Raw genomic sequence first — 21,864 nt, 5'->3', positions numbered from 1 at the left:
GTGCGCTGTATGTGCTTGCAGACATAATTTGAGGTAACTGAAGAGCAACTTTATTTACCTTTTTGTCACTTTAGAAACAACGGTATTATAATTTACAGGTAGTCCTCACTGGATGACCATTAGTTCAGTGACCAAAGTTACAACAAAGCTATGGTGGTGCTAAATAAATGGTAGTTACAACTGGTCCGTGGAGTTACATCTGTTGCAGTGCCCCCATGGTCACATGATCAAAATTAGGATGCTTGGCAGCCTGCCAGTATGTGCAACTTCAGTGTGCAGTCCAATTCCTCCCACCTACCTATCTCCCCCCAATCTCTGCCCCTTAAATCACTGCAGTCTGCCACTCCTGCCGCCTCAGTTGACTCTGGTCCTGTTCTGCCTCCCACTCCTAATGAGGCGCACACAGACTTAGGGAGGTGTCACAGAGGTGTTGTGAGATATTAAAGAGACATGAAGCTTTGCAAGGCCATGTGAAGGCATTTTGAATGACTAGCGCCTGTATCAGCCAGGTATGCCTCAGCAGGAGGAAGAAGATGGTGATGGTGAAGATCAGCAGGGTAGGCTGCAGTGACAGAGTTGGTCAAAAGGGCAGAGTTGGGAAGATTGATGGGTGGGAGGAATTGAAGTAGAGGTAAGCATAGCAGGATGGCAGAGCCAAGCATAGCAGGATGGCAGAGCCTCATATGCTGGAGGGAGCTTGCTGGACCCAGTTGGGGAGGAGGCAGCAGGACAAAGCTGGGAGTTTACACAGCAAGAGAAGCACATGATCCTTACCTAATGATGTTGTGGTTCTAACAACTGCAATTGAGACTACCAGAACTACTGTTGCTAAGTGTTGTGGTCATGTGATGTTTCATCTAACAATTGCTTCATTTAGCCACAGAAATTCCAGTCCTAATTAGGGCTCCTAAGTGAAGGCTGCCTGTACTGAGCTTATCTGATGGATTTCAGCTGTGTTTCCAAAAGTTATAAATTTAATAGAGGCAGATTTCACTATCAACCCTGTAAATACATGTTTTGAATTTTTGAATATTTTGTTTATAGTGAACTTTTTTCCCTTAAAGGTCAGCAATTGTAACCTGTATCGTCTTGGAAAAAAGAAAGGGCTTCCTAGTCGCATGGTAGTGTCTATATTTGATCCTCCTGTGAACTGGCTTCCTCCTGGTTACATAGTAAACCAAGACAAGAGTAATGCAGACAAATGGGGAAAAGATGAAATGGTAAGTCTTTTGAAATATTACATGTCTCAGTTACAAATGTGTCATTATGAGCGAAACAAGAGGCCCTGACATAATCAGTCTTCCATAAAATATTGCCTATTACTTTTTTATTTCTCTTAAAACAGCCTCTGTAATAAAAGTAGGATGAAACATTATATTGGAAGACTTCTGAAAAAAAATGTATTAAATAATAAAATGGAAATAAGCAAAAATACTTGTGGGGGAAAAAATTCCTTTGCCTTGTTTTGAAAAGATAAGGTTTTTTCTCCCTCTACCTGTAAGCGTAAAGGAATGAATAATTCAATATTAAAGGTGTGTAAACTGCACCTATTTAGTTTTTACTGAAAGTCATAATGTGGTTCTCTTTTTGAAGAAGAGTTGAAATCAGACACAAAATAGCAATTAAGAGCCTCCTCTTCTCAAGACCACTAATTTCTCTGTGACACTATATGAAAATGCAGATAACTCAACTTGAATGCATATTAGTATTTTCAAATATTTGTTTTATGCAAGAATTATAATGTGTTAAAATCTTATTTACCTGAAAGAATATGAATCTTATTCTAAGATAAGGCTCCCATTTAGAAAAATCCTGTAAACAACACAGCACCTAAGTTCCTGATCTTTTAAACTTGCCAATTATAGCTGAAACCAATCCTGGAACTTTATCTCCTCCCTATCCACCCCATCTTATAGATAAATTATGATAAATAATGTTTATTAATGTATTAATCTCAAAAAACATTATGAAAAAATTATTTACATCCCCAGCTTTCAACTATTAGCCAAAGAGTTATTGGGCACACAGAGATTTTTGTTTATTTCATTTTGTGTTAAATACAAACTTCCTTGAGGACATATTCTGTTTTTGAGATTGTAAATGAATAAAAGTATATTTCAAAGAAATACTACAGGCTATAGAACAAAATAGTTTTCAATGTTGCAGAGCTAGTTTAACATGGCACAATATTCACACAATCAAATTTGCTTTATCAGTGGCCGAAGAAAAAAACACACATAGGTCTGTCTGAACCATATGCAAATTAAAAGAATCTGAGCAGTTTGTTTCAAATAGCTTAAATATCTTCAGCATAATTTATTTTTTTTCCTAACCATTATATTTAATTGTTCATCTATAATGTTTCAAATATATTTACGAGCAGATAACCTAAAGTAATATCATCTTCTGAATTATGTCAGACTTCTTAATCATTATTTTTTGTGTATGTGTTTTCATTCAGTCATTTCCAAGATGGATTTATACATATAAAAATCATATTCTCGATATCAGTGCACTGCTTTATATAACAATTTTTGTGTTAGTCTGTCTATATAAACATGTAAAAAGGAATTTATGACTCCTTATTTTATCTTTCCTGGCTCTTCAGTTTCACAAAGTGTCCCAAGAAACAAGGGTCAGAGTTAGCATAAGAAATGCAGGTTGGCTTTTATCACACCAATTTTTAGTTCTTCTCAGTATCTTTTTCTTTTGTTTTGTGACAAAATGCTTTTTCTTGGAGATCTATTTCATTCTGTATTCATGCAAATTTTACATGCAGTAGTTCCTTTGTTATGGGACATCCAAATGCATAGCAAGGAAAATTAATAGATTTGATAATATTGGAATCAGATGTCCTTTTAGCCCTAGAGTTCTTCAATATCCAGTCCCAAATTCCCGAGTTTACAGCTGAAGCTGTAATTTAAGAAAAGTATTTCAGTGTTATTGTAATAAGGATTCTGTTTTTACTATTTCAGAATAGAACCAGATCTTGACAAAGTTTTCTGATAATTTACTGTTTAACCACAGGTTATTTTATAGAATCTGAATTCCTGAAATCACAACTTTGAACTAATATTTGCCCTGCTTTATCAGAATATTTGTTGCAAAAATAAATGTAATGGAATCTTAAAATGCTTATTTATAGCTCTTCAATGCAGATTATTTTAGATCAAGTTCTGGATTCTTATATTACTATGAATTACTTTACGGTATAATAAAGAATATTGTTTGCCAAAATGCTTTATTGCCAAACTTTTGGGTGGAATAAAACCAAATGCACTTGAATTTATATGCAATAATTACAACAGAAGTCCACAGTGGTCTTTTAGGTTTATAATTGGTATTTGTTCACTTAAAAAGGGATGAGATTGATTAAAAAGATTTTTTTTGTCTTTATCCATTTTATGAAATTCATACTTTGAGTATAAAACCACCAGAGGGCACAGTGAAAATATTACAATGTAATATTATTGTACCATAAAATATTTAAAGTATTGCTTTAAATATTACAAAAAGATGGGAAGTGGTTAAATTTTGAAAGCAGCAGAATACCCCAAAATCTATAATGTGACCATTTTTTTAAAAAAGGAATTAATGTTAAGTGAACTTAAAAGACAAAGTTTCTCATGCCTAATTATTTAAGTTGACTAAAAAGTAAAAAAGTCCAGAACTCTTTAAACCGAGTAAATGCCTTAATATGAACAATGTAAATGTGCAAAATCATGCACTTTTAGGTTTCTGGTTATTTATTGTATTTAGTACATGGCAAGGTTTTTGGTAATAATTTTGGAAGGAGTAAAAAATCATTTCTTCTGTGAGGTTGTATTCAAGGGTTTTTAGAAGTTTTCTTAACAGTTGTAAGTTTTCAGCTTTCTCAGAAGTTTTCATTGCATAAATTTGTGGTTGAAAAATGACAGTGGAGTACTGTAGGTACAGAGTTGTATTCATAGATGCATCAATAGAGCCTCCAGCTGAGCAGATAAGGTCTTAACTGGTACAGGGTAGTACTGGATTGCAAGCTAAGTCTTTTCAAAGCTAGTTAGGAAAAGAAAAATGTATGTTATATCCTCTATTTAAATTCCCCCCTTTTTATCTTGGATGATATACAAAGTTTCCTTTATTTACATGGCAGTTGGTTTCTTTTGGAGGTAATTTCAATTTCTGTTAGGCATCAGTCATAGAATGAAAAATATAGCCGAGCAAAAACATGAAGTGTTAATACCACTTTACGATGCCTTGGTAAGGCCACACTTGGAATACTGCATCCAGTTTTGGTCACCACAATCTAAAAAAGATGTTGAGACTCAAGAGTGCAGAGAAGAGCAACAAAGATGATTAGGGGACTAGAGGCTAAAACATATAAACTCTGCTCTTTTTGTGTCTGTAGATATTAAAGCATACTGAAACTACTTAATTAACTCTTAAAACATTTGAGTTACCAAAATCTGATGAAAAGTGTTTTTGCATGAGATGATAGAAATCTCAAATAATTTTAACCATTTTTATTTATTTATTTTGTACCCACATCTCCTTCTGGTATCTTGTGATGGTGTCTGAAAGTGTTGCCATCTTAGAATTTAGGGAGTGTAAATAACTTACAAGTCCAGTTCGATAATTAGACCTTTTGATATATAGTACTTTTTTTCTGAATTAGTCTAGTCTTTATCTTCATCCAGCTAAAGTTCTCATCAGTTTAGAGTTTTTATTTCTTCTCCAAAGTTGGGCATTAGAAATGAGACAAAAATAAGTGTTGTCTATATCCTAATGATTCCCAAATCAGAATACCCAGATTATTTTACCAGTAGATTTATTTAAATATTAAAAGCATGGATGAAATTATGGAATTTAACAGTAAACCATGCATGAAAGACTATATGGGAGAAATGTTTGTTCCAAGCTCTACCTTCTAGGAGGAATCAGAACCACTGCCCAAGAATATTTCTATTGATTGACAACATTTAATGCATTTAAATTTTATCTACAGCTATTTTACATGAAGTTACAAAATTATTGCAAAATTTTTAACATGAACTTTTATTTTTTTTTCTACTATTAGACAAAAGAGGGCTTACTGTCTAATGGAAAACATGATTATGATGATGATGACGACGATGATTTAATGTGGCGAGTACCCAAGGAAGACACTGAGTTTGAAGATGACTTTTTGGAATATGATCAGGAGCATATCAAATTTATTGACAATATGTTAATGGGTTCTGGAGCATTTGTGAAGAAAATATCACTGTCTCCATTTTCACCTGCTGATAGCAATTATGAATGGAAAGCACCCAAAAAATCATCTTTGACTAATGTTCAATTTTCATCAGATTTTGATGATTTTGACTATAGCTCATGGGATGCAATGTGCTACTTAGATCCTAGCAAAGCTGTTGAAGAGGATGATTTTGTTGTAGGTTTCTGGAATCCATCAGAAGAAAACTGTGGTATTGATGCTGGAAAACAATCTATCTCATATGATTTGCATACAGAGCAGTGCATTGCTGACAAAAGCATTGCAGACTGTGTAGAAGCCCTTTTGGGATGTTATCTGACCAGCTGTGGGGAAAGAGCTGCCCAGCTTTTCCTCTGTTCATTGGGTCTGAAAGTGCTTCCAGTTATTAAAAAAACTGAGTGGGACAATGTTCTTTGCTCTTACAGAGACCATTTTAATAACCAACAGAAGCATTCTTCAGTAAACTGCATTTCTGCCACTTTAGCTAATCAAGAAACTTCTCACTATAAAGACTTGGTATATGGCTGTTTAAAGATTCCTCCAAGATGTATGTTTGATCATCCAGATGCTGAGACAACCTTAAATCACCTTATATCAGGCTTTGAAAACTTTGAGAAAAAGATTAACTACAGTTTTAAGAACAAGGCTTATCTACTTCAGGCATTTACTCATGCCTCGTATCATTACAACACCATTACTGGTGAGTCACATAAAATATTTCCTTTTCTCTAAGCTTGTGTACTAGATGGAATTTAAATCATTTGGAAGAGATCTTAACTGTATTGTATCATTTTATATTTCTCTCCAATCTCTCAATCCTTATTTATCAAGATTGTTACCAGCGGTTAGAATTTCTGGGAGATGCAATTTTGGACTACCTCATAACTAAGCACCTTTATGAAGACCCACGACAGCACTCACCAGGGGTCCTAACAGACCTGAGATCAGCTCTTGTTAACAACACCATTTTTGCCTCACTGGCTGTAAAATACGACTACCACAAATATTTCAAAGCTGTTTCTCCTGAGCTGTTTCATGTTATTGATGATTTTGTACAGTTCCAAATGGAAAAGAATGAAATGCAAGGAATGGATTCTGAGGTTAGTAGCAAAAATGCTAGTAATTTTTATGTTGCGTATCATTTAAAATACCGTATATACCAGCGTACAAGGCGACCTGGCGTATAAGATGACCCCCGTCTTTGTCGCCGAGTCGCATTCCTAGAACGTCGTCTTATACACCGGAAACTACCAGTATTTCCGGTGTATAAGACGACTCGGCGTATAAGACGACCCCCGTCTTTGGCGCCGATTTTAACGCTTGCGGAAGTCGCCTTATACGCCAGCATTAACGGTATATGGATTCATGCATAGGACATGAAAAATAGCAACAATGGAGTAGGCAGCCTTCTGTAGTTCAAAGGTGTCATTTGTAATGTATATTTACAAATTATATGAATATGTATTCAAATAAATCATACATACACAAACCCACAAATCAGAAAAATAGGTAATTTATTTATTTTATTTATTTATGAGACTTATATACCGCTTTAAGTGCAAGCACTCTCTAAGCAGTGTACACCAGTAAGCAATGTATGTATATATTTACATTGCCCCCAACAATCTGGGTCCTCAGTTTACCTACCCCGGAAGGATGGAAGGCTGAGTCAACCTTGAGCCGGTGAGATTTAAACTGCTGACCTGCTGAACACAGTCAGCTAAAGTGGCCTGCAGTACTGCACTCTAACTGCTGCATCACCTCTCAGATGTATGCATATGCATACAAATAACCCTTCCCTTGTTAAAAAAAAAAAAAAAATAGGAATTCCACTTTCCTAGGCAGCAGAAAATTGAGATGCTTTTTCATTATAAGGAGAAGAACAACTCTGATTGGATTCTACCCATGGGAAGAAGGCAAATTTGCTAAAAAAAAATTGCTTCCCTTCCCCACTGCTGTTGCTTCCTATCTGTTGTATCCCACCTAGCAACTTCTTAGTGATTATGCTGATAGTGCCACTGCCAAAACTCTTCTTCCACAAAACTCACAATTAAACAAACTAGGATACAATATGGTTGTATTTTTAACATAAACTTTGCAATGGTTTTTATTGGGGAATTCTTTTTGATGACTTTTAGCTCCGAAGATCTGAAGAAGATGAAGAAAAAGAAGAAGATATAGAAGTACCAAAGGCTATGGGAGATATATTTGAGTCCCTTGCTGGTGCAATTTACATGGATAGTGAAATGTCTCTGGAAATGGTTTGGCAAGTGTACTATCCAATGATGAGGCCATTAATAGGTAATATAATTGTTTTCAGAAAAAAAGGTTCCGTGTATTGTTTCGATTAGGAGGATTACAAATTTCTATATATTTTTATCATAGAAAAATTCTCTGCAAATGTGCCCCGTTCGCCAGTAAGAGAGCTATTGGAAATGGAGCCAGAGACAGCCAAATTTAGGTAAGAATTCATATGTTACATATCTATATAAACCCATATAATAATTTTATTCTGACTTTGTAATAATTTTAATGGCACAAATGTCAAAGATAATATGGAGAAAAATGTAAGTGATGAAAAAGGTACCCTCATCAAATTTCAGATGACACAAAGTTGGGGAAGGGGGTTATTAACAGAAGATAGGCTGAAGGTTCAGAAAGATCTTAACAGACCTGAACATTGGGACCTATCCAACAAAATACAGTTTAGTGGTGAGAAATGTAAGGTTCTGCCCTTAGTCAGGAAAAGCTACATGCTTTGGTACAACATAAGTTTTTTTTTTAGTTCAGCAGTACTTGTGAGAAAGATCTGGGTCTGCTGTAAACTGCAGATTAAAGATGGGCCAGCAGTCTTTGGTTGTATCAACAGAAGTATAATGTCAAGATCACAGGAAATGATAATTCTACTATATGCTGTATTAGCCAGCCTGGACCTGGAATACTCTTGTCTAGTTTTGGTTGCCACAATAAAAGAAAGATGCTGAAGACCTGAAAGGTGCAGAAAATAGAAACACAGATGGTGAAGGACTTGGAGGCTAAATCTTGTGAACAATAGTTAAATGAACTGGTTATGTTTAGCCCAAAGAAACTCAAAGTTAAAGGGAGACATATAGCAGTAAAGTTTTGATAGCTATTTATTTGGCATGATCTGAGGATTCCTGCCCTGGACAGGATTTAGACTCTTTGACCTCCAAGAACCCTCTAGTTCTATCTTTCTAAGTATAAATTGATTTCATTCAAAAGTAGGTAAATATGAGTTCTTTTTTCCTGTTTCAAATACCTGTTTATTTGTATAACTATGTACAATTACATATAACGTCCATGATTATACTTGGTTATTGTCATGTGCAAGTAATCAGGAACAAAAGTTGAGTTCAAAGCACTAAAATTTATTACATGTTACCTATACACAAGGCTCTGATCTACTAATGGTCAAGGCAAATTGGTGCTAGATAAGAGAACAAAATTCATGGACCAGGGGGTGGGGGGCATAGGCTTTGGTGTCTTGTGGAAGTATAGCAACTCCAAACCAATGACACATTATTACCAAGAAGACTACATGAATATGTCTGTATTTACCAGGAGTTGAGCTCAATTCAAGGGAATATTTAATGATACTGAAGGGTTACTATTGCTTTTCTTTGGAATTAATTTTATGTTTACTGTTTTCATTGTAATTTGATTTTTTTTGTTTTTGTTCTAATTTTTTATATTCATATAGTCCTGCCGAAAGAACTTATGATGGAAAGGTTAGAGTAACAGTGGAAGTTGTAGGAAAGGGAAAGTTCAAAGGTGTTGGAAGAAGCTATCGGATTGCCAAATCAGCAGCAGCAAGAAGAGCTCTACGAAGCCTCAAAGCAAATCAACCTCAGGTTCCGAATAGCTGAGACATCTTAAAAAACAAATATACCATAAAGAGAAATTTTAAAATATATATGTGTTGAGAGGAAAAAACTGAAGACAGCAATTAAAGTTTGGTAATAAAGTAGTTAACAACATTAACATGTATACATGATTTTGGAACTAATTGTAGTTATAGGGTTTTTTTGCGCAAACACAATCTTGTCTTCTTTCCTCACTTCTGCTTTGTTTAATCACAAGAGTGCTTTAATATTTAGCAAGTGTTCAAAACAATTGTCAGGTCCTTTGGTTTACTTTTCCACTACAGTACAGGTTTGCTTTGCTTAGCTTAAAGGCCAGGGAGCCATCTCTCTTGTGAGATAAATATCTGTATCCCTACTTCTATCTAGAAATACGGATATATCTTGAAATTCCTTTAATCTGTGCACTAGTGCCAGTCACAAAGCAGTTATAAAAACTGTGCTGGATAATATGGTGTAAAAATAAGTGTGCCAGTATTGTCCTTGTTCTTTCCATGTCATCTTTGCATTAAGATGGCATTCCCAATCATTATTGCACTTATTTGTTAGGGACAGGTTTTTAATTGAAATGTCTTGCATTCAATAGAATTTTAAAATGATGCCACATAGTCTTGCATTAAAGGTTCTTGCCTTAAAAATACGTACACCCTCAAAATTAGAAAACTTTTCAGTTTTTTTATCTCTTTGGAACAACGTATTATACTCCCTCCACTTTTAGAATGCAGTTTGCAATGATAAGTCTCTGTATTTACAGTACTTGTTAGTTTAGCTGTGACTTAACTTATTACGCAAGTAATAGAATTGTATTCATATATAACGTAGTGAGGTTATTTTTAACATTTCAAAGGAAATTATTAGTACAGAGTTTATTTGATATTGCAAAGGAAATGTTTCTTCTTAATTTACATGGTTAAGAAACCAAGAGTTTAGACTGAGCAGTGTCCATTACTCTTGTAGAACTTCCTTTCATTTCAAGGGGCTTGTGCAGGAGATTTTCTTGATGGATTACTGCCATGGTTTACTGGAACTTAGTAATGATAATAGCACAGTGTGAACTGTTGCTTTTTTTAAAAAATAAAAAAAAGAACTTTTGACATATCGCACCTAAAATATGCTGCAGTTTTTTTTATTGGATACCTATTTAACAAATAGAGCACCTTTACACCTTTAAAAGCAATTTCCACATAATTCTTACTGTACTTTTCAGAGTTGCATGCATATTTCACCTACCAAAGTTGTGCTGTTAAAATGCCATGGAAGTTGTTGTGTGAGAGAAACTGCCATACTTTTGATACATCTGTGACTTAGGTTCCTTAATGTAGAGTAACTAGCTTATTATTGTTGTTTAAGTTGATATGAAATTGTAAATTGTTAGGCTATGCCTCAATTTCTTTATACATTTGTAGGCACCCTTCACTTAAATACCTCAGTTCTTTGTTCTTTTTATGTCTTTTTTCTCCTTTTTTGCATGCATCGTTTTTTGTTTGTTTTTGGTGCTATGTGTATGTATTATGCTTGAAATTTTAATTTTTGCACTGTAACTATAATACCTCTTAATTTACCTTTATAAAAAGCTGTGGGTCATCTTGCACTCCCACCAATATCAATAGAGGTTTGCTGCAATTTTACCCCTATTAATTATGCTTGAAGTTTGAGAGAACTGAGCAAAATTTTTAATGTTTTCCAGCATGGTGGTTTACTCTTGACGCTATTTTAAATGCTAAATTACAGATAATCCTATTCTCCACTTTTAAAGACATCCCCCCCCACCCCTTTCCACACAAGCATATTCATTCAAACTGTAAAGAGGAAAAAATCTGGCTTATCTTTGTGAAGAATAGAATCATAACTTAGAAAAAAAATAAGTTAAATTTCAGGATTTAATTTTGAGTGACTTGTTCAAATTCATAATAATGAATCAAAGTAATATTTGTGTGTGGCTCAATTCAGTGAGAGAATAAAATGCACGGAAGTGTACATGCAGTTCAAGTTTTTGTATGTGTACAGCACAAACATTTCAGACGGATGAAGAAGCAGTTTTTCTTTTCAGCTTTAAACTAGTCTGTTCTTCATTTCAGCATGAATGGTTACCGTTGATTTTTTTTCAAAAATAATTAAAAACCTGCCATATACATAGCACTCTCTCCATTTCACATAGAGAGAGAGGGAGAAAGAGACTGTATTTTGGATTATGGATATATGCTATGGCATTGAAACAAGACTTAATTCCCCCTCAGTCACTGACTCTTTAGTTGGTTGTATCCATATTCATACATCATATTTCCCATTTCAGTGAAGGGGGACATATAAGACCTCTTTATAGAACAGTAAAGCTGATTTTAAAATCAATATTATTAAATTCACTGTAATGGCTCAAAGTGAATATAACACTAGTAAATAATTGTTATTAAAATGATTTTTTCCTCTGATGATAACCAGATTAGCCTTTAAAAATATTCATACAGTTTTTTAAAAAGAACATGTATTATTCCAATCACATATATAAACTTTTGTGGTTTTATAAAATGCCATGCCCAAAATATAATCCAAATATATTCAATAAACGCATTTCATACTTCAATAATTTCAAAGAATAGGACATTATATGATGGCAATTTAAGAGTCTGATAATTAGATTCCCTAATCTAAAGTTTTCGGTGCCTCCACAATGCAACATAGCCATGTAATTGAAAATACTGAGTAGAGACCAATTATAAATCTGGGTCCTGCTGCTGTGCGTGTCTGTGTATAGTACCACAATGTCTCTGTTCTACCATTTAGTTCAATTATTAGAATGCACAAACATAACACAAAACCCACACATTAAATTTTGATTTTGTACAACTGTTTTTCCTTTTCTAGAAAATACAATTGGGTATTTTGGGGTATTTTTGAAACTTTAAATTTGAAAATTAGGACCGATATTTTTTTATGCACCACAAGCATGAGATGAAAGGGACTGTTGCAAACCTGTCTTCAAATTGTATAACACAGATTCGTCATGTAGACATCCGAGGGGTTAATGGCATAAATGTATTTTCAATGTTTGCCTATATGTTAAACTGTCTTGCTTACAGTCCTCCTAACTATGCTGCATTTTTATTTTTTATTATGGCTTTGTTTTGTGCTATCCTGTTCATGTAGCACAAATAATCATTGCACTTGGTACCATGCTTTACCTCATTTCAAGGAGAAATACCCTTAAAACAGAAATTATGGTTTGGGGCTTGCTGCTGTTTTGGTTTACTGCATTTGAATAAGACCACTAGAGTGTTTGCAGTATGTCAGTTAACTTGCACAAATGAAAAAGGCCATTTACTGTTGGTTTCCTATGGCATGTTACTATATTTGTTTCATTTAAATGACTGACTAGTGAAAAATTTCCATGGTATGATTAGAAGATACTGCCTCAAGTGTGTGCTCCTGCATTTTATAAGATTTCTTTCAGTTGCAGCTGGTGATGCTTTACGCCATAGTTTTTGGAAGTTTCTCAACTCCATAGGCGTATATATTTTGATGGATACAGGAGGCTGCAACAGAAACAAGTTGAGAGGAGTACCTTTGCACGAACAGAATCTTGCTAAATGCTTCCCTCTGTCTTATGACTTATTTTTTGTTTCTTATACCACATTTTTATTTTTGATAAAACGGTTAAATGTTAAATTTAACTTTGATTTAATCCCCTTCATGTAAATTCACTTGTCTACATGATGGTCACTTAATTTCTCCTTCATTTTGGATGTGAAAGGATCTGATAACTTTTTATAAAAGTTCTTCTCAGTGTAACTATAGGTTCTGTTCTGCTCTAAATAGATCCACATCTATAAGTGGTATAGATTAATAGTAAGGGCCTTTTCAAATTGGAAGTTATTTGATCATACTGAAACCATGCACTATTCTTCTATATTCTTCAGTGTAGAATTAGTTGTATGTGACTAATGAAAACAAGGTTGAATCAGAGTTGCATCAATCATATTGATGGCAAATTTCATGTTCAGTAAGGAAGGATTTGATAATATTTATATAATTTTTATTCAAACATGTATAATTTACATCTATAAAACAACTGAAACCTAACAGCATTCACCAGCAGAAGTCTGATAACAGATCTCCAGGGGGTCAGTGTAGAATACAAAACAGTAGCCACAATGTCTTTGAAGAATAATTCTACATATATCTGTTTGTCTCCAAGTCTGCTTACAGGTTCCCTCTACTTTTTTGTGTTTTATAATTTGGATAACTATAGACTGTTTAAACTGATGTCATTCATGTAACTGGTTTACTACAAAAGGAAGTTATATGGAGAAACAGAAGTTGGAAAAAAGTTGAAAATTGCAGGCTTTTAAATTGTTAACAGTTTGACTTTAAAACGGTTAAAATTGAGTAGAATGAATAATATAATTTTATGGACAGTAAAAGATTCCCATCACATGCTGCAGCTGTCTTAAGGGACATAAAATGTAATTCATTCATACTGTAATCATGCTGCAGGAATTTGCAGTCTGCACCTTATGGATCACAGTTACCTTTAATACTTTTTTTTTTGTAAAATTGTAGCTGAATCTATCCCCAATAAAGTTATGTTCTGTTCATTCTTGCGTTTTTTCTATATTTAACAGCAATAGCATATGTTGCATGAGTATTTCAAATTGGATTATTGTTCATTAAACACACTGCCTTTACTTCAAGAGCCTAGCATACAAAAATAAGTTTGATTTCACACATACATTTGAACAATAAATAGTATATGAATTTTTTGTCTATCCAGGCACTAAGTCTTCTTCCTAAATCATAATGAGAATACAGGACAGATAGTTCACTTACAAAGATAGTTTTCTCCATGAGATACTTTCATCTACCTTAACAGGAACTGAGATTTTAGGAATAGAATTATAAAGATAAAGATAAACTAACTTGCAGTCCTGAATAGATAAGTCTTTGGCCTGACCTAGCAAAGTTCTAAGCCTAATTTTACCCTAGACTTTTTCTGCTAATAAATAGTTTGATTTGGAAGCAAGGTAATCAAGTTGATAATTCTTTGTAAACCTTTCTGTTTAAGTAGCAGTGAAACACTGTTTGATCTCTAAAAATTATCACTTTTGGCTAAAAGATTAAAAAAGTGATAGATGAGCTGTCTTTCACTACAATGAAAATTGTATACTTAATCAGTATACTAAGACCCCTTTTCCACAGTAGCAGTAGTTAGTCCTCAATTTAACTCAAGCATCTTTGTAAAAAAATACTTTCTATTGTAATCACAACTCTCCATTTAGGAATGACAGTGCAAAGTTTTGGAGCCATTTTTGGATCTGTCTTCCCTATATTTCTTATTAGCAGTCGCTGAAGTCTTAGCTATGGCAGAGCTTTTGTATGCAGTTAAACTACTGCCAATTATGGGTTCATTTCAGTATCAATAGTTCTTGCTTGAATACTCTGGAACTCCCAGCGACTTGAAACACGACATAAAACTATTTGAGTAACTTATATGCAAGAGAAAAGGAGTACATGTTTTATAGAAAGATGCACAGACATTAAATGCAGTTCCATTCATCATAGCTCATGAATACTCTGGGCATTCTAAATATAATTATGAGTGATGAAATACTACAGCTTAGTTAATGACACATATTTATGACTTGATTTTGTGACTCCTTTTTACACAAAATGCAACCTTTCAACTGCTTACAGGAAGAAGTGATGTTGAATTCATACAATGTTTTTATTGGTATTTTCTTAGTGGTATATAATTATCTTTAATATAATGAATTAGAAGGCTGAAGAAGATGCCAGGCTTTATTACCTGCCCTTTTACATACAAATGTATATGTGTACCATCAATGGCTACTTTTATTATCACTATTGTAAAACAATATACTGAGATCTATGGAGAAAAGCTAAAATTCTTATTACCACATCTTGTAAATTGGATGTATTTCTAGATATAAACAGAATCATACAGGTAATTATCACAGATCATTCAGCGCCCATTTAAAATTAAAGTGGCACTGAACAAATGACAGCTGCAATCAGTCCTCAAAGGTACACCTGTTGCAGTGCCCCCTGTGGCCATATGATTAAAATTTGGGTGTTAGGTAACCCACATTTTCAACTGTAGCATGCACTTCAACATCCCCCAGCTACCTATCTTGGCCACCATCTCTGCTCTTGGCTGTCCTGATTGAGAGTGTGGCCCTGGGATGCTCACAGCAGAGCAACAGCTTCTGCCCAAGAGTCTGGCCGGGGATGAGGCAGTGGTATGGGCGGGTTGCCTGGGCCAAGGAGACAGCTGTCAACTCTGTGCAAGGCCTTTACCAGGGGAACTACCACCCACATCACCACCCTGCTTCTGCTGGCTCTGCTGCTGCCTTCTCCCTTGCCAGGCCCAATGAGCTCCCTGGCCAGGTCCAGGAGCTCCCTTTGGCAGACAAGGCTCTGCCGCCCCCAGTTGTGTATGTCCCAAGTTTTACTCTTACCCACTACCGGAGACCAGGCCAACAGCAGAATGGCAAAAATCAGCTGATGGCAGCCAGAAGAGGCTGGAGAGAGACAGTTGGGGCTTAAGAAGCATTTCTGCATTAGTTACTCTTTGGGATGAGCTCCCAACCACCTCAAATGTTTGGTTGATCCCATCCCTGTTGGTCTTTAGAAAGTCTTCAAAGACTTGACTATTCTCCAAGCACTGGGGCCAGGATGAGTGGAGTCCTATTGGAAGAGAGTGAACCAAGTCCCCTATTGTTTTATCTTGAATTACTTTTTCTTGCAAGATTCTCAGAATCACCCTAATTAAGTTGAACAGCCATATAAACTCTTTAAATAAAAATGATATTTTTTTTCCTCTCATAGGAACTGCCAAGAAATAAAAGATACACTTAACATAATGTGAATTAAGATGTATTCCAGGAAGCAGAGAAAGAAGGGCAAAGCAGGGGCATGAGGGTCAGGTATTTAAAAATAGGATTTTCCCTGATAAATAAAATTCTACCAGTTGAATGTCCCATTTATTGAGTCATATTCAGCTTCTTTATGGACTGCCCAGGTCTATACAAAAAAACATTTTCCTTAATCTCCTATTCTGGACATCAAGATACTCCTTTTGAATTGTTGATAATCTGTTAATTATTACATTTATGAAAGAGATCTAACCTAGAACTAAGTGAGAACAATTAATCACTGGAATGGTTTGCCTCCAGAATTTGTAGATGCTCCATCACTGGAGGTTTTAAGAAGACATTGGACAGCCATTTGTCTGGAATCGTATAGTCTCCTGCTTGAGCAAAGGTTGAACTAGAAGACCTCTAAGGTCCTTCCAACTCTGTTAGCCTCTTATAAGTTTTCTTTATCCTAAAGTTAGAAAACTTGCAGTCCTCCAGATGTTGGTGAACAATTCCCAGCAACCTCAGCCAACCAAGATGATGGATGTTGTTAGGTGTAATTCAACAGTTTCTGGAGAACTACAGGCCTCTGCATCTTTGACCTTAAAAAAAATAAAACAGCTTTTAAATAAATGGCAGAAAGATAATTGCATAATAAATCACATGACAAAAGTGGTCAAAATAAAGCCATCATAGGTTTGTACATGGGGATGGTAGAGAGTTAGCTAACAATTCTTGTTATGAAAATAAAAGCATTGCCAGTATGTGTCTATTTTCATCTCCAAAATATAGAACATTAGCGGTAGAAAAGTAGGTCAAAGAGACTAGCTCTTAAGAATCACAGGAAGGAAGCCTCTAGAAGCATAAGATGTCTAAATAATGTGCTCTATAAGTTGTCAGGAAACTTATAGAACACTCAACAAACTATGAATTCCTCTCCTGCCCTGGCTTGATCACGAAAAGGTCCAGAAGTGTACAGTGTTCTTTAAAAAAAAAAAGTTGCAAGCCCTTACTGTATGGAAAAGAAAGAAGTCAGGAGAAAAGTTCATTTAAGTCCTTGACTAATAGAGGCTACTTCTGCCATTGTAAAAAGGCACTTAAAGTGCTCCAGTGTGATCGCAAAGAGAAACCCAAACTATTCATCTTAGCTAATAGCACTTGGTTGTCACCATGCAACCTGTTCTGCCATTTGGCAATGTTTCTTAAGACACCTTGAATCTGAGGTTTTTAATTTTTGGGTAAGTATTTGTGTAACACAGATACATGCGCGCACACACACACACACACACAGAGAGAGAGAGAGAGAGAGAGAGAAGTTTATCCAAAGTCAGAGAATGACATGAAAAGTTTTAACTTAAGCAGCAAAATAGAAAGGCTAATCTTATTTAAAAGTAATATGTGTTTCTTGATTGAGTGCCCAGATACACTCAGCTGGGACATTTTAGTGGAATCGGTTCTAAGTTGTTATACTGAGCTATAGAGACTAAGGTTTCCTGTGTTCACATTGCCAGACCTGAAATACTCTTGTGGCTGTATTTAATAAAGAAACGAAAGTCTCAGGGTAAGGGGATATGATTTTTTATGACAGAAGGAATGCAAATAACTTTTAGTCTCCTTGCCTAGACCAGGTTTGGTCTGATTTGATGGAGTTTAATAATGACTTATAACCTGTGCTGACAATACGCAGGCCCCTGCAACGTCATTTAACTCATTTATTCTGCTTGCTGTAAAAACAAAGAGATGGCAAATAAATATATGGAAAGTTCATTGTTTGTCAGAGGGACCAAGCCAAAAGTTTTCAGTGACCTTTTAAAATATAGTCCCTTGCTGGTACTAAAATGTCTGTCACTCAACGGACACACATGCATGGCTTGGCCTTTTAACCCGTGCATCTTGTTTTTCTCTCTTTCAACTGGTTGTATGAATTTCAGATCAGCTGTAGCTCTTTAAGTCCTCCCACCCTCTCTCTTTCTGTATTGGAGGATTACTGTAAATTGCAGCCTGACAATTACAATGTACAGCGCACTGGAGAGTTATTAATGGATAGGCCTACTGATGGCCTTTCAGCACAAGATCGGGCCTGGTATTCCTCACTCGTAATTGGATCCAGGGCTTGAGCCTAGGCTGGTTGAGACAGAAGAGGAGGTTGGGGGGGGGCAGGAGGGAGGGCTGGGCTGCAGGGCCCCATTTTATCAGAGGAAGGTATCAATTGATCATAGATAGCTCCTATTGGCAACGTCAAAAGCTCTAATTCACCCTTTTCTTCCTAATGACTTGTACGGGCTTAAGCGGCTCCATTGCTTGACAGCCCTCAGCTCCATTGGCAGGTGGTTTTAATAGAAGATTTCAATGGGGAGTGATTGTAGGAAAGACCTCGAGGCAGGCAGAGACACAACAGAGCTAGGGAAAAGGAGAAGAAAGAGGCTGTCTGCTTTCGGTACTACCAGAGAAGGCTAATGTGACGAGAACTGAAGTTAACCACCACTTCCATTTACTTGGCACCTGCGGGGGGCTAGTTGAAAGCGAAAATCCCAACCAGGTTTCAAATTTTGCCTGGAATTTTTCTCTTGGGGTTGGGTCTATATTTTAAGCAGAGTATAAATTGTGGTTGACACATGTAAATGGAGTGTGGTGGTGGCACAGATACAGTAACCCACTCAGAACCATCATGGAGTAGAATGGCATAGAAATACCAGTAATAAATAAACTCTTCATTTCCACCCCCTTTTAAAAAAAATAAGAGAGGACTTTTTCTCAGAGTTAAGGCCAGTATATTTGTGTTGGTAGGAGGGAATAATCTCCCAAATTATTTATTTATTCAAAGATGGAGAAGGTCTCTATAAGTATGTACTCTGAGTCTAGGATTAGACACACTTAAGGATTATTCAGTTTGAAACACATTTCCAGGATAAATACAGCTGTTTTTTTCAAGCTATATCTACTTTGCTGAATTTTTCACTTCAGTTCTCAGTTTAAGAAAATAAATACCAGAATGCAAATAAAATGATGTTATTTGAGAGAATGAGCACAAAAATATTTATTTTGGGATAATATACATACAAAAGAAGTGTTTTAAACAAAAATGCATGAAAAATCTGTATTTATGTAAATATATATCTAAAAGAAAAGAATTACAGACTGATGGAGATACGGATATCAATATTACTTGTTCATGCATTTGTATGGTCATATAAATCCTCTCATACAATTGCCATTTAAAAATAGCTTACAATAACAATGTTTAAAATCAAACAACTGCAGAATGATACTACTTCAAACTCAGTGTACCCACAAAACCTTAACAGTCCAATGGGTCTTTAATGGCAAAACCAGTCTGTCAGAATAGTCTAAACACAAGTTGTTTAGAACCTTAAATCTTGAATCTGGCTCCATAACTAGCAACAGGTGAAGTTATTGCAGCAAGACTAAGCACCGCTTTATAGCTTCAGTGCCTTATGGAAATGGCAGCTTTCAGGCCAAGTTCAAGGGTACTTCCATACAGGCCACATTTAATAATCTAAATCAGGAGTCTTCAGACTTGGCCCTTTTATGACTTGTGGACTTCAGCTCCCAGAATTCCTCAGCCAGGCATGCTGGCTGAGGAATTCTGGGAGTTGAAGTCTACAAGTCATAAAAGGGCCAAGTTTGAAGACCCCTGATCTAAATCATGAGTTTATTTTTGTGGGAACAGTTGAACCAATTATGCAGAGGAGTATATTCTTAGATGTTAATGTATTAATTAGATGTATATCCTAATAATTCATGTCAGTATACACCCAAACAGATTCCAACCACTGAGAACAGGCTGGGTCTTTGCCTTGGTTTAACATTTCAACCATCAGACCCCTTCCATTCATCTACTTTTCAGATAGATCTCAAATTAAATAAATATAAATATAAACTGAAATAGTATTTGAAATAAAACCCATAAACAATTTGTCACTTAATAGTATTTTGTTTCCCCAAAACAAATGCATCTTGGAATTGAAAGCAGAACAGCAGTTATATTGGATGTTAAGCAAATCCAAGCAAAATAGAACAGTTGGAAAAGGAAACTATAACCTTATGTTTAATGATTGTGTAATAAATAAATACATCTGCCAGGTGTTGATGGAATAAAAGAATTATGCCAATGAATTTATTTTTATAGGGTTTGGCAGTTTCTACTTAGTAGCAGTACAAGGTGGCATTACTTAATAGAGATGAACTTTTGTATACCACGGGAGTGCTTAATTTCTACCTAAGTAAACCTTATGATAGAGAGTTGTAATTGGTGAGGAAAAACATCAGCCTATTCTCCGTCATCTGCCATAAGAATATTTTAAGGGTTAAAGAATATTTTAGCCTTTGTGTAACAGTCCCTCAAGACCTGATTCAAAGCCAAAAATATAATCCATGTAATGGTAGTGATGATAGTTGATGTCTGCCACCTGAATTAAAAACAAAATTATGAAAATCATGTGTGTAATCCCTGAGCTCTACAGAGAGAGCACAAAACTTGAGAAGAGCAAACTAAAACTGCAAACAGAATATCTGTCTAAATTGTTTGTCATTCTCATGTGATTTTCAGTTATGCTGTTTTAAAACTGTTTGTTTTTGTTTTCTTTTTATGGTTGATATAATTTTTCATCATATTGTAAGTCACCTTGAATTGTTGAATTAGTAGAGAAAGTTGTGCTGAAAAAGACAGAGCTTCCAAAAGGAATTGGTAGTTAATTTATACAGGTGCTCTTAGATTTGCAATGGGAGACACAGTGCAAGACACTTTGGCTTCCTTTAAAACCTCTAAAACTGTACAGGAACACTACAAAACAGGGACAGAATTTTTCAGGTATGATATACGTTTACAACTCCTCACTGACATCACAAGCACTTTATCCAATAAATATCTGTGCTGCTTGCATAATTACATTGTTGCATAATAGTGTGCACAGTACATTAATAATGGTGACAACTCACAAGCTGATGTAGCAAGATATTGAGTGCTGGGAAAAAACTATTCTTGCAACAAAAAGCCCTACTTTGGAGGAATATGTATAGGTCTACCATGCTAAATGTGCAATGATTAAACAATTTGTGTCAAAAAAATTGATTCGAGAATGTGTAATGCTCTGTTTTTTGATAACTAATATGGATTATGAATTTCACTTCATTTTAAGCAAATATATCTTGTTTTGTGTTTACATAATTTATTCACCCTCAATTGAATATGCCATCATTTTGCAAGTTCAGCAGTTCTGTGCTCTATTCTGTTCCCCAAAGTATTCTTGTTTTAAACAGTGTCTTCTCAAACTTAGCAATTTTAAGATGTGTGTATTTCAGTCCCAGAATTCTCCAACCAGGTTACACATCTTATAGTTGACAGGTTTTGGCTGCTGTAGAATGTAATAAAGCTTTGTAATTCAGAGACTGGTCTCTTCATAGCACTGATGCTCAGTTGTAAAAATCTTTAAACAAAAACTGTTTTTTAAACTTATGCATCATCTGCAAATGTTATAAACATTTTCTTCAGTCAGCATGTATATTTTCCTTAGCAAAGAACTATTTTGTTTTAGGTCATGGGAAAGGCCTTTAGGCAAAAGGATTCTACCCTGATTTGAAAGTTGCTCTGGATTTTCTAATCCCACAGTGTCATCAGTGCTGGAGAACTGAATGGTTTATTTCTAGCTCAACTTGTATGTACTTGAAACTATAGAAAACCTAGTACTTTCCTCTACATTGTTTTGAAATGCTACAATTCCTCAGGGATTGTCTGGTCTCACTCACTGCCCAGTTTTTGGCCGTATCATCCTTGGGAGGTCTTTCATATGGAATGGTGGTTTGATGGCTTTGTAGCTCCCTCAAATATATTTTTCATAATGCCAAATACCTACAACAT

General features: G+C 35.3%; 1 protein-coding gene across 4 annotated transcripts in view; it reads left to right on the top strand.

Moving 5' to 3' along the window:
- DICER1 (dicer 1, ribonuclease III) overlaps window positions 1-13,706 on the top strand; it is a 58,373-nt gene extending 44,667 nt beyond the window's left edge. For all 4 annotated transcript variants that reach the window (XM_039356210.1, XM_039356212.1, XM_039356213.1 and 1 more), the window contains 6 exons: window positions 1,065-1,220; window positions 5,057-5,933; window positions 6,065-6,333; window positions 7,372-7,534; window positions 7,619-7,694; window positions 8,955-13,706. In XM_039356210.1, the coding sequence (XP_039212144.1) occupies window positions 1,065-1,220; window positions 5,057-5,933; window positions 6,065-6,333; window positions 7,372-7,534; window positions 7,619-7,694; window positions 8,955-9,120 (1,707 nt within the window). In that variant the 3' untranslated portion in view covers window positions 9,121-13,706. The remainder of the gene's footprint in view (window positions 1-1,064; window positions 1,221-5,056; window positions 5,934-6,064; window positions 6,334-7,371; window positions 7,535-7,618; window positions 7,695-8,954) is intronic.
- The last annotated feature ends 8,158 nt before the right edge of the window (window positions 13,707-21,864 follow it).

The sequence above is a fragment of the Crotalus tigris genome, unplaced genomic scaffold (assembly GCF_016545835.1).
Source record: "Crotalus tigris isolate CLP2741 ecotype Arizona unplaced genomic scaffold, ASM1654583v1 scf7180000018806.1695572, whole genome shotgun sequence".
Classification (NCBI taxonomy): domain Eukaryota; kingdom Metazoa; phylum Chordata; class Lepidosauria; order Squamata; family Viperidae; genus Crotalus; species Crotalus tigris.
Note: the sequence above shows the minus strand (reverse complement) of the source record. Positions and strands in the feature narration are given on the sequence as shown.